The sequence below is a fragment of the Gymnoscopelus braueri genome (assembly GCF_963280865.1).
Source record: "Gymnoscopelus braueri genome assembly, chromosome: 17".
NCBI lineage: Eukaryota > Metazoa > Chordata > Actinopteri > Myctophiformes > Myctophidae > Gymnoscopelus > Gymnoscopelus braueri.
The window spans coordinates 43,472,150-43,485,212 of record NC_137617.1 but is presented as its reverse complement, the minus strand read 5'-3'; the positions used below and the strand labels follow the sequence as shown (position 1 = coordinate 43,485,212).

The 13,063-nt window shown below is 42.3% G+C and overlaps 3 protein-coding genes across 3 annotated transcripts in view; all 3 read left to right on the top strand.

Moving 5' to 3' along the window:
* ttyh2 (tweety family member 2) overlaps positions 1–13,063 on the top strand; it is a 139,381-nt gene that overhangs the window by 8,787 nt on the left and 117,531 nt on the right. The window lies entirely within an intron of this gene.
* LOC308104371 (small ribosomal subunit protein eS12-like) lies at positions 2,971–3,387 on the top strand (the record flags this gene model as incomplete). The annotated part of the gene is made up of 1 exon (XM_080454783.1): positions 2,971–3,387. The coding sequence occupies one exon, from the start codon at positions 2,971–2,973 to the stop codon at positions 3,385–3,387; it is 417 nt and encodes a 138-aa protein (XP_080310909.1).
* On the top strand, positions 4,962–5,552 carry LOC308104370 (programmed cell death protein 6-like; the record flags this gene model as incomplete). Its single annotated transcript, XM_080454782.1, has 1 exon — positions 4,962–5,552. The coding sequence occupies one exon, from the start codon at positions 4,962–4,964 to the stop codon at positions 5,550–5,552; it is 591 nt and encodes a 196-aa protein (XP_080310908.1).

Sequence of the window (13,063 nt, the reverse complement as noted above, 5' to 3'; positions counted from 1 at the left end):
CTGTTCCATTGATATTCACTTAGCAGTTAGCACAGTTAGCACAGTACATGACATTACATTATTTCCAATCACGGGCAAATTAAATCCTTAGCAGAGGCTAATCTAAATTGTTTCAGAGGAACTGCGTCTCTCACTCTCTCTCTCTCTCTCTCTCTCTCTCTCTCTCTCTGTGTCCCTCCCCCACCCCCCTCTCACCGAAGCCCAGCCGGTACTGTGTGGAGAGAGCATTGAGCAACGTTTTAATCTCAAGGACCCCCAATTTGGCCGCAGACCCCCATCTGAATGTTTTAGTTTTTTGCTCGGGGCCCCAAGATCTGTGTTGTTAAAATATATTTTTCCCCCACTCTCAGTGCTAATAGGTGGGGTTTTGCTGGGTGGTCAGGAGGGGGGGGTGGGGGGATTGTAATTGGCCAGTTATATAGTTGTGGAGATTGTGGAATTCCTCATTGGCTGTGTGGCCCATAGAATGCGCTGGAATGCCAGGGGTCGCGACCTTTCACTGTGCTTGCTTTTTCGCCGCTCTGCGTGCCTTTGTCACTCTGGCTTTGTGTGTGTGTGTGTGTGTGTGTGTGTGTGTGTGTGTGTGTGTGTGTGTGTGTGCGTGTGCGTGTGTAAGTTGTAGCAGGGATGGCTGCGTCCCAGCTATGCCAAAAGCCCCCCCCCCCTCGCCCCTGGGTCGGACAGTGTACTTGTTGTCAGTAACGGAATGTCAAGTCAGTTCAATCTGAATCACCTGATCACAGTTAGACTCTCTTCTTTTCCTTGACAATGCACGGCCTCTCCTGACCAACAGGCTGCTCCACGCTCACGTTCATAATGTGTGTTTCCAATGCTGGGAATCAGATAATATTCAATCTGATGATGGACACTAATAGAGCCCCAAGCCAAGATCTGATTAACGTTTCTATTTGAGAACATCAGTGGTGTCAAGTAACTAAGTACATTCACTCAAGTTCTGTACTTTAAGTACAGTTTTGAGGTATTTTTACTTTACTGGTCGTATTTCCAATTTTCAGTATTTTTTACATCTTCTCTCCACTACATCTCAGAGGCAAATATTGTACTTTTACTCCACTACAATTATTTGAAAACTTTAGTTACTAGTTACTTTGTAGATTTTGATTATTATTACAAAACATACATGAACCACTTCAGCCCTATATACATTTGGGCCATTTGAAAATAGCCGATCTACAAGCTCACAATGCGACACATTGTGAGCTTGTAGATCTGCTATTTTCAAAAGATGTTTTATACATTTTATTTGAAAACTTGTGAAATTGGACATTCTGCAGGATGAGTACTTTCTACTTTTGGTTCTTTTAAGTACATTTTGATACCAATACTTTTGTACTTTTACTCCAGTCAATTTTTAGTATTTCTACATTGCAGTTGATACTTTTACTTAAGTAAAACATTTGAATGCTTTTTCCACCACTGGAGAACATTTAACTTATGAGCAAAGACATAACTTTAGTTTTTATAGATAAAACAAAATAGCAAATGAACTGCGCTGCACTTTATTTCAACTCTTAAGTCCTCGTCAAAAAGGATAAAAACTAGCATATCTACAAGCTCACAACTTTTGAAATGTTTTGCCTATAATAACGACACACCATCGGCCAGACCGATCAGTCAGGCTGCTATAATCACTACTTCCCCTTCAGCACTCTCTTCAGACAATGGTTCATATCTGATCTAGATGATGTTTTATTCTGTACTCTGCTGCTCATTTCCAGGCACAGTGAAACCCTTCAGAGTTTATTAGTGCGTCAGATCTCTTGAGAGCCCAGTTGTGCTATTATTCTTTATTTTTATTTAATTTTTTTACGGCATGGCTCTGCAAGAGGCTATAGCTATGAGAGGGTGTGTGTGTGTCTGTGTGTGTCTCTGGAGCTAATCCTGCAAACCGCTTTGTGTTCTTTTTTCTAGTGGCTGTGATCGGGCTGAAATCTTGCCCAAATTTAGAGTCGTATGTCATAGACTACTAATGTCATACTGTAGTAGATGACTGATGACACAGGCTGGTCACATGAAGATCCACACTGAAGCCACACCGTTCCTGTCATTAGGGTCTGTCAGCGTGTGACATCATCAGGGTCTTTCACCCCCCGTGATGTGTCAGAGTGATGTGTCAGAATCAGTGGTGTAAAGTAACTAAGTACATTTACTCAGGTACTGTACTGTACTAATTTTGAGGTATTTTTACTTTACTGGAGTATTTCCAATTTGCGGTACTTTTACTTCTACTCCACTACATCTCAGAGACAAATATTATACTTTTACTCCACTGCAATGTTTTGAAAACTTTAGTTACTAGTTACTTTGTTGATTTTACAAAACATACATTGCCCACTTCAGGCCTATATACATTTCGGCCATTTGAAAATAGCAGATCTACAAGCTCACAATGCGTCGCATCGCGATGCATTGTGAGCTTGTAGATCTGCTATTTTCAAAAGATTTTTATACATTTGAAAACTTGTGAAACGGGACATTCTGCATAACGAGTATTTTCTACTTTTGGTACTTTAAGTACATTTTGATGACAATACGTTTGTACTTTTACTCAAGTAAATTTAGAATTACGGACTTTTACTTGTAACGGAGTATATATCTACATTGCATTGCAGTATTGATACTTTTACTTAAGTAAAAAAATGCGAGTACTTTTTCCACCACTGGTCAGAATGATGGTCAGAGCATGACATCATCAGTGACATCAGCAGGGTCTTATATAACTCATCACACTATAGCAATGCATACGTTTTCCATTTGTCAAATTACCCACCAACCGTTTCTAAGTGAGTTTGTCTTCCATTCTCATTAAGGACTTTTGTGCTTCCAGTGTCTTGTTAGCAAGCATTTCTGAGATCCCTTGGAGTTCTACAGCAAGCGATTTCCGCGTCTAGTGTCCGCGAGTCTGCATTTGGGGCCAACATTTCCCTCTGAGACAGTAGTTAATCTACAATGGCCGAGGAAGGCGTTGCTGATGGAGGAGGTGGTGCGATGGACGTGGACACCGCTCTCCGCGAGGTGCTGAAGACCGCGCTCGTCCACGACGGCCTGGTCCGCGGCCTCCGCGAGGTGGTCAAGGCTCTGGAGAAGCACCAGGCCCACCTCTGCGTCCTCGCGTCCGACTGCGACGATCCCGAGTACGTGCGGCTGGTGGAGGCCCTCTGCGCCGAGCATCGCATCAACCTGATGAAGGTGGGCGACAGGAAGACCCTGGGCGAGTGGGCCGGTCAGTGCAAGATCGACCGCGAGGGCAAAGCCCGCAAGGTGATCGGCAGCAGCTGCGTCGTGGTCAAGGATTATGGCAAGGAGACGCCAGCCATGTACGCGATCGAAGAACACTTCAAAGCCAGGACGTCAGTGAAGATGTGAGAGTAAACAAACAAACAAACAAACAAACAAACAAACAAACAAAACAAGGACTGTCTATCTTGAAGAACACTTCAAAGCCAGGACGTCAGTGAAGATGTGAGAGTAAACAAACAAACAAACAAACAAAACAAGGACTGTCTATCTTGAAGAATACTTCAAAGCCAAGAAATGAAATGTCAATAAAGATGTGGGAGTGAAAAGAAACAAGACCAGGAGACCTGGCTTCACATGACGTGTCAGCCTGTGTCTATGCCCATGTATGGACGAAAGGGGGACAGACTTGTATGGCTGGGGCCTAAGGACAAAGTGACCAAAACCTGTTTTTTTGCCCATGTATGGAGAAAACAGGTACAAAACATGCCCATGTATGGACGAAAGGGGGACAGACTTTTATGGCTGGGGCCTAAGGACAAAGTGACCATGCCCATGTATGGAGAAAACCGGTACAAAGCCTCATGTAAGCCCCCTTACTGGGTCCGGCAAAAACACACTGGTAAAAAAGAAGGATTATCTATCTATGAACCTAAAGAGATTAAAGGTCCTTACACACCGGCGAATATGCGAATATACGCAAAATTCGGACTTGTTCCGAATAATTAAAAGACGCTTTTTCGCTTCGCAAAACTGATGTGGACGCTTGCATTGACGTATTTATTCGCATGAAGAATTCGCCCCGGTGTGTAAGGACCTTTAGAGTGACAAGTTGAAGGTTTTTGGAAGTTGGAGAAGAGGCATCTCATTTCATTTATCTGATGGAGAAGAGCCATTTAAAATGGCATATTGACATTACTTTTTGAGCAGTTGTATAGACAAACGCTGTAATGACAATGGAGCTACGAGAGGTGTTGCCAAAAAGACTACTAAAATGTTATAGTATGACTTTGAGAACAGTTAACAAAAAATGATCTGAAGTGTACTTCATTTAACCTTTAAGCCCTATTCAAAAGTGTTCAGAAATAGCATATCTACAAGCTCACAATGGGTTGCATGGCGACGTGTTGTGAGCTTGTAGATCTGCGAGGTCTCGAGGGTTAAGCCGAAGCTAATCCTGCAAACCGCTGGACCGATCAGCACCGAACCTTGTATGTAAGCTGCCAGTAGTTCACAGAAGTACCAACATTTAAAAATATTTTAACTTAAATTTGATTATGGAAGATCATGGGGCTTGCTTGCATTGGGCTGACACCTTGTCCATAGTACCATTCTGTCATAGATATGTCACAGACAACTGACGTCACAGGCTTGGTTAATGGTGCCTGAGATCCACGTCTATGTCATAGACATACCAACATCAGACCGTTATGTCATAGACTCTATGACATATCTATGACATCATTATATGACTTCTAGGTCCTAGAAACGTTGTCTCAGAGTTAAAGGTAATCATCAGACATGATGCAAAATGACGTGTTTCATGATGTCATCCTTTCACAATGTCAGCATTTCACAGAGAGAAAACACTATAAGATAATCCACATCCTCATTCGATGATGTGGAGTCTGTTAGGAATATTGAGACTGTTTGGAAGCCGAAGAGCATCTCGTCTAGATCTAACAAGAGAAGACCCATCTAGAATGGCACATCACAGCAGTAGCTACAGCAGCCAGTCGCACATGAACCATCCGCCCGCCAACCATCCGCCCGCCAACCAACCGCCCGACCAGGCTTTCCTGTGGAGCGTCTTCCAGAAGGTCGACAAGGACAAGAGCGGCGTGATATCGGACACCGAGCTCCAGCAGGCCTTGTCGAACGGCACCTGGACGCCGTTCAACCCCGTGACCGTCCGCTCCATCATATCCATGTTCGACCGGGAGAACAAGGGCGCCGTCAACTTCAACGAGTTCGCCGGCGTCTGGAAGTACATCACGGACTGGCAGAACGTCTTCAGGACCCACGACCGGGACAACTCGGGCTTCATCGACAGGAACGAGCTCAAGCAGGCGCTGACCGCGTTCGGGTACCGCCTGTCCGACCAGTTCTACGTAACGCTGATAGCCAAGTTCGATCGGCAGAAGAAGCAGCAAGTGGCCTTCGACGACTTCATCCAGTGTTGCATAGTGCTGCAGAGGTTGACCGACGTGTTCAAGAGGTACGACACGGACCAGGACGGTTGGATCCAGATGTCATATGAACAGTATCTGTCCATGGTTTTACCAATAACTTAGCTGGGGACCCCTGGAACCCCCTCGGGTCCCCGGACCCCACCTTGAGAACCACTGGTATAACCCAGAGCCGTGTTAGAGAGTTACGTCAATGAGGCGGCAGAAAACTGCACCGGTCACGTGGTTCATGTAAACTCGAAATAGTGACAAACGCTCATAGACTCCAGTGCATTCCGTAAACCTACGGTACAGGGTTTTGTCACTATTCGCCAATAGAAGGCTCTGTAGAAGACTGGCCCGATGAAGTGAACGGAGGTGACGCAACTCTCCTTATATGGCTCTGGTATAAGGCACATAATCACACTAGGGCAGGTTCCGAACGTCCAAAGGTCTGTTCGTTGTATTTGACATTCGGATCTCAATTAAGACGTTTGGACATTAGATTCTATTTTTTTTCCTCTTCTAGCTTGTGAGGCTACTCGCTCTGCACTTTGCTAGTGATCCGGTTATGACGAGAGGATACCAAAGCATGTACTGTACGTGTGTTTGCAAATAACCGGATACATGGGATCTGAGCACTGAGCAGGAACTAGAAACCAGACTTTCCACATTGTACCGCCGGAAGCCCGGTGAGGCGAGTATACAAGTTAAATGTTCAGGATATACTGTATCCTATCCAGGAGTGGTTGGCAGATTCCTTTTGAAGGAAGACAGAGCTGAAATAAGTCAGTGATTCTCAACCTTTTTAATTTCAAGGACCACAGACCCCCAATTTCATACCTTTTTTTTTTATCTCAGGGAGCCCAATCTACACTGTAAAATCCTCAGTGATAATTTAACTCTTGAGAGTGTACAGATGTACTCAAACCTATACGGGTCCATTTGGTTCCATTTGTACACTCAAGAGTTACAGGCCCGTAAGGGTCCATTTGCGGTCCCTGGTGGTCACTTGCAAATCGAAAGCCATGTTTCATGCAATTTTTGAAAAAAAAAAGAAAATAATCAACCTGTTAATCTAAATGCTAGAGCTTATTATTTGATGTAGATGATGAGCATAATGCCTTTGTATGGCTTATTTCTGTGCATGATGCCTTAAGATCTGTAAAAAAAACAATAATAAAATGCTTGAGGAATTTCTTAAACAATAAAACATGGAAAACATTAAGACATTGAATCATGTGGATCTAGGGAACCATATGGAATAGCGTGACTCCAGCGTGACTCCAACGTGGCTCTCAGGCCGAATGAGGCCAGCCTGTGACGTCAGTCATCAATGTTTTCAGTTATCTATGACATATGATATCTATGATGTATGACTCCACATTTAGGCAGGGTTTCAGCCGGATCAGAGCCCCTTTAACTTCCATTATAGAATTCAATATTTCAAAAAAGTATCAAATATATTTAAAACATAAAATAATGAGTGGCGGTACCTTCGTGGTCTACTGGCAGTGTGCATGCAAAGTTTGGTCTTTTCTCTGGACACACTGATGCAGACACGCACTAGCACGCACGCCTTTAATGACCAATGTCCAAAAATGTCGAGGCTTAACGTGGTTAAAGGAACACTGAGGATTTCAGCTCAGAGGGGAAGCCATAAAGAGGGCAAAGCCAGAAACCTAACGGAGCTCTTTCTAAAGTAGGACAGGGGCCTAGATCTTTTCTCTGCGTGTACGGGTAGGTATGCGTGCCTAGCTCACAGGTGTGTAGGCTATAGAGAGTATGCACATGCTAGACTGAGTGGCAAAACATTGAGCAGCATGGAGTGTTGGAGTTTGGAAGGCCTCGTTGGAAATCACGAGCAAGGCACTGAACCCCCAACAGCTGCTTAGTGGCCTGTTGCACTGGCCAGTCGCCATATTTTAGTGTGTACTGTGTGTGTGTGTGTGTGTGATTGTGATTGTGAAGCAGGGCGTTGCTGACGTGTGTGTGTGTGTGTGTGTGTGTGTGTGTGTGTGTGTGTGTGTGTGTGTGTGTGTGTGTGTGTGTGTGTGTGTGTGTGTGTGTGTGTGTGTGTGTGTGTGTGTGTGTGTGTGTGTGTGTGTGTGTGTGTGTGTGTGTGTGTGTGTGTGTGTGTGTGTGTGTGCGCATACATGAGTGTGTAGACTGTGTCTACACACTAATGCGTTAGTGTGTGTAGACTGTGTGTGTGTGTGGACAATACATGAGTTTGTGTGTAGACTGTGTGTGTGTGTGCTGACATACATGCGTCCGTGTGTAGACTGTGTGTGTGTGTACTGTGGACATGCATGTGTTCATGTGTAGACAGTGTGTGTGCGCGCTGACATACATCCGTTCGTGTGTAGTCAGTGTGTATGTGTGTGTGTGTGTGTGCGCTGTCATACATGCGTCGGTGTGTAGCCAGTGTGTGTGTGTGTGTGTGCCGTGCCAGACAGTGGCGTCGTTCAGGTCAGAAGGTCGCGTCCCATCTGATGTGTCCGCTTCCTGTTTTGTGAGCCATCCCACGCACTGTGTGTCTGACTCTGGTGCTGTGTGCGTGTGTGTGTGTGTGTGTGTGTGTTTACAGTGTGTGTTAGCGTACGTGTGTTTGTGTGTGGTGCTTCTTTGTGTGTTTACAATGTGCGTCGGTGGACAGCAGTTCAGTGACCTCCTGTAACATACAAACTGAGGCGTTTGATTCATTCCAGTGAAACTGGAATCACAGCACTCAGCGCTGGGACCAAACTGGTTAAGACAAATACTAAACTTGTAAAAAAAAAACTATTTTATATGGTGTCGTGCAAAAGTAGTGTGAAGTAGTGGTTCTCAAACTGTTTTAAATTCAAGGACCCCCCGTTTGGTATGCCATTAAAGGAGTAGTTCACCCCAAAAAATACTTCACACCCCATGAAGCCTTGAATTCATGGACTTTTTTGTTTTTGTCGCATTCCTGAGACAATAATCTGATGACCGACTGGGTCATTGGTCAATGGGGGACTCAGTACGAGACTCTTTGAGTCTCCGCCGGTCATCTCATTATTGGCTTAGGAATGCGACAAAAACTACAAAATCTCCATGAATTCAAGGCTTCATGGGGTGTGTAATTGATAGAAAATAAGCACAATTTTTTGGTGAACTACTCCTTTAACTGCAACAGACACCCATTACTGAAAAGAAAAACATATTTTTGTACCCATGATTTCCCTCTAAATACCAGCAGTCATCAGCCACTGCAGTAGTGTGGTGGTGTTTACCTGCAGAAACACATTGGCCTCTCTCTGTGTTTTGGTGTTTTCAATGTTTGTTTTGGTAGACCCAGAAACATCCCCGTCTACCAAAACAAACAGTGAAAACACCAACATACAGTGAGTGTGCACAGAGGGAAGAGGGAAATTATTGGTTTAAAAAGAAAATGTATTTATTGTTTTGTTATTTAAACAGAGAGCAAAGTTACATACTATGCCTTTTAAAATGTTAAATGAAATAAGAATACATTATTATTAATATTGTTGCAGCAAAATTCATCACATTTTCATGAGTGTAAATGTTATTTATCCCAAGCAAGAAGTAGAAGGCATTTCTTCTACCTCTAATTAGCTATAACAATGACGCGTCATGTTTTTCTTCTGTCTATTTTTAACCCTTTAAGACCAGGAACGCATCTGGGTCATTTTAAGATTTATTTGGCTGTATAAAAATAGCAGATATACAAGCTCATAGCGCGGCACCGAGTGCCGCGCTATGAGCTTGTAGATCTGCTAAAAATGTGTGCAAATCTTTAGTTTAATATATATATATATACTTTTTTAAAGCGAAAGTTTTTAACTCAAATCTTTCCTCCTGGGTTTTTTTTTTTTTTTTCCTAAAGTTTTTTTTGTATTTATTTTTGTATTTATGTTGCTATATTATCTATGGTTTTCAAACTTTTTTCTTGTCAAGGACCACTAAATAATATGTATTTGACCGCGGACCCCCTCCCATCAAAAAATATTTTGTTCCAGGGACCCCAGAAGCAAAGATTTGAGTTAAAAATATATATAAAAGATTTGCACAAATGTTCACGATTTTTCTAAAAATAGCAGATGCTCATAGCGCGGCACTCGGTGCCGCGCTATGAGCTTGTAGATCTGTTTTTTTTTAATAGCCAAATAAATGTTAAAATGACACACATGCGTTCCCTTCCCGGCCTTAAAGGGTTAAATAAGCTCACAGCCGTCAACCTGTGTGTGTTGTGTTGACACATTTCCACTTTAACTGTGGGGAAAGGTTTTGAGTGTGAGGCTGCTAATTGAAATCAGTGCTGCATTTCTAATTATACAATTAGCAATTATAATGAGGCCTTTGCATCTTCCTGGGCGGTGGTCTCCTCTCCATTGCAATTACCGTGACGGATAGATGTTGAGGACAACATTAATAATTCATACAAACATTACCCAATAGCAACGCATGGCACAAATAAGTGACTTTTCAACCCATTACTCTTAAACAAGCTTGTATGAATAGCAGTGGTGGAAAGTAACTAAGTACATTTACTTAAGTACTGTACTTAAGTAACATTCTTAGGTATTTGTACTTTACTTGAGTATTTCCAATTTCCAATACTTTTACTTCTACTCCACTACATCTCAGAGGCAAATATTGTACTTTTACTCCACTACATCTATTTGAAAACTTTAGTTACTAGTTACTTTTCAGATATAAATTATGATATAATGAAAAATACATTAACCACTTCAGCCCTATTTTATACCTAGGCTATTTGAAAATAGCAGATCTACAAGCTCACAACGCGTCGCGATGCGACGCGTTGTGAGCTTGTAGATCTGCTATTTTCAAATATTTAGTACTTTTACTTTTGGTACTTTAAGTATATTTTGATGCCAATACTTTTGTACTTTTACATTTTGAATCCTGGACTTTTATTTGTAACAAAGTATTTTTATAGTGCAGTATTGGTAATTTTACTTAAGTAAAGAATTTGAGTACTTTTTCCACCACTGATGAATAGTTTTTGCTCCTAGCGGCTGTTAAATGGATGTTATTATCAGGTCGTTGGTGATTCTAAACATGAGTATTATGATGTATTATGGGCTGGAAGGAGTTTGTCTTAACATCTCAAACAGCACTTGTAATGTTGTTGGTGAGAGAACAAAGCCTTTAATAATGACAACTGGCAGACCATCTGGGACCCCCAGGGGAAGCCGAGAATACACGCACACACACACACACACACACACACACACACACACACACACACACACACACACACACACACACACACACACACACACACACACACACACACACACACACACACACACACACACACACACACACACGACAACTGTGGAATCACGGCTCATGCTCAGCAGACCTCACATGACGCCTGTACGAATGAACCAGGGTTGCCATGTCTGCTTATTATAAGCGACTTTGGGCTTTGTTTTTCTGTAAAGTTGCTTGTTAATATAGGTGGTTGGTGTTTTTTTGGGGGGCTTCTTTCTAAAGTGTAGTCGCTTATTTGGGCTTGCTGTCTGATGTTGTTTAAATCAGTGGTTCTCAAACATTTTCATGTCAAGGACCACCCATATTAATATGTATTTGTTCGCGGCCCCTTATCTGAAAATATTTTGTGCGAGGGACCCCATATAAGATTTGTATAAAATGTTCCAAAAATATTCCACTTTTTTTCCACTTTTTTTGTTGTTGAAAATAGCAGATCTACAAGCTCACAACGAGTCTCATCGCAACACGTTGAGAGCTTTTAGATTGGCTATTTTCAATTAGCTTATATATATATAAGTTTAAAGTGCTCTTGGCCTAGGTTGCTTCCATGGAGCTTGTTTTCATAAACCAGGTTGCTCATTTCTCTCGCAAAATCTGGCAACGCTGTAAAGAACACGTTAACATTGTTGTACACACCAGCCACGCAGCAATGACCGCTCACACTGAGTTGAACTCTGACAGTGTAAACACAGACCTCTAACAGGTCAAACTTCTTTTTTATTGCAAAGACACATGTTATCCATTTATCTCAAGCTTATGAAACATGTCCATGTTTGATACTTTGGAGGTTTTTCTGTACATTAGGGAGCATGGCGATCCCCCCCCCCCCCCGACACGACACAACAAGGTCGAGGCAGATGGCCGCCCAACCTAGAGCCTGATGGGTCTGCCTGACGTTTCTTAAGGTTAAACCATTCAATCCGGGAACGCATCTGTGTCATTTTAAGATTTCTTTGGGCTATTCAAAAATAGCAGATATACAAGCTCATAGTGCGGCACTCGGTGCCGCACTATGAGCTTGTAGATCTGCTATTTTGGAAAAATCTTGAAAAGGTTTGCAAATATTTGAATTTATGTATTTTTAAAGCAAACATTTTAACTCAAATCTTTGCATCTGGGGGTTCCTGGAACTAAATATTTTGAGATGGGGGGGGGGGGGGGGGTCTGCGGCCAAATACATATCATTGTTGTTGTTTGTTTACTATATCGGTGGTGCTCCAACTTTTTCCATGTCAATGTATTTGGCCACGGACCCTCAACTCAAAATATTTTGTTCCAGGGACCCCCAGAACAAATACTGGAGTTAAAAATGTTCACATTTCAAAAAATATATACATTCAAAGATTACTGGTGTAATGAAGATCTGCTGTTTTTAGGTGAAAAGATTTGGTGTAGATGGGGGGGGGGGGGGTGGGGGAAGGAGCGGTCCAAGTACAGAGCTGGTCCCCGGATCCGACGTTGAATGAAAACCATTGCCATAGCCTACAACATTAGTTCTCAAAGTGGGGTCCGGGGACCATTACTGTATACTTTGGCTATTCAAAAATAGCAGATATACAAGCTCATAGCGCGGCACAGAGTGTCGTGCAATGAGTTTGTAGATCTGCTATTTTTGAAAAATCGTGAAAATGTGTGCAAATTAGGGGTGTGCCGATACACTATTTTCACGAAACGATACGATACGATATTGGGCTCACAACTTCGATACGATTTCGATACGATACGCACTTTTTTATTATTAAAATATATATAAAGCAAATAATATATATAAAAAAGCAAATGCAAACATATAATTCAGTTTTTTTATTATTCAGATATGCAAACTTGTAGCTTTTCAGCTACAATAGCCGTTTTGAATCCAAATAGGGCAATAGTGTGACACCTGACCCGAAAAAAAACAACATGTTGTCACCCTTTTCACCTCGGGGCTGTTTGCATGCCTGATTATTATTATTGTAAAAATAAATAAAAATAAAACTTTTAAATAAAAAAAATTTCCCCAAAACGATACATATCGTCACGAAAACGTATCGCGATATATCGCGGGACGATATATCGGCACACCCCTAGTGCAAATCTTATAATATTTACTTATTTTTAAAGCCAACATTTTTTATTCAACTATTTGCTTCTGGGGGTCCGTGCCTGGAACAACATATTTTGAGATGGGGGTCCGTGGCCAAATACATATAATTTTGGGGGTCCTTGACATGAAAACGTTTGAGCACCACTGTCCTACGTGATGTGTAGCCAGTGAGCTAATTCAGGCAGATACACTAGAGAGGTTTTACATGCATGCCCAGCACTATGTGGGTGATGCATTTTATGACGTGTACTTCCTCTGGCTT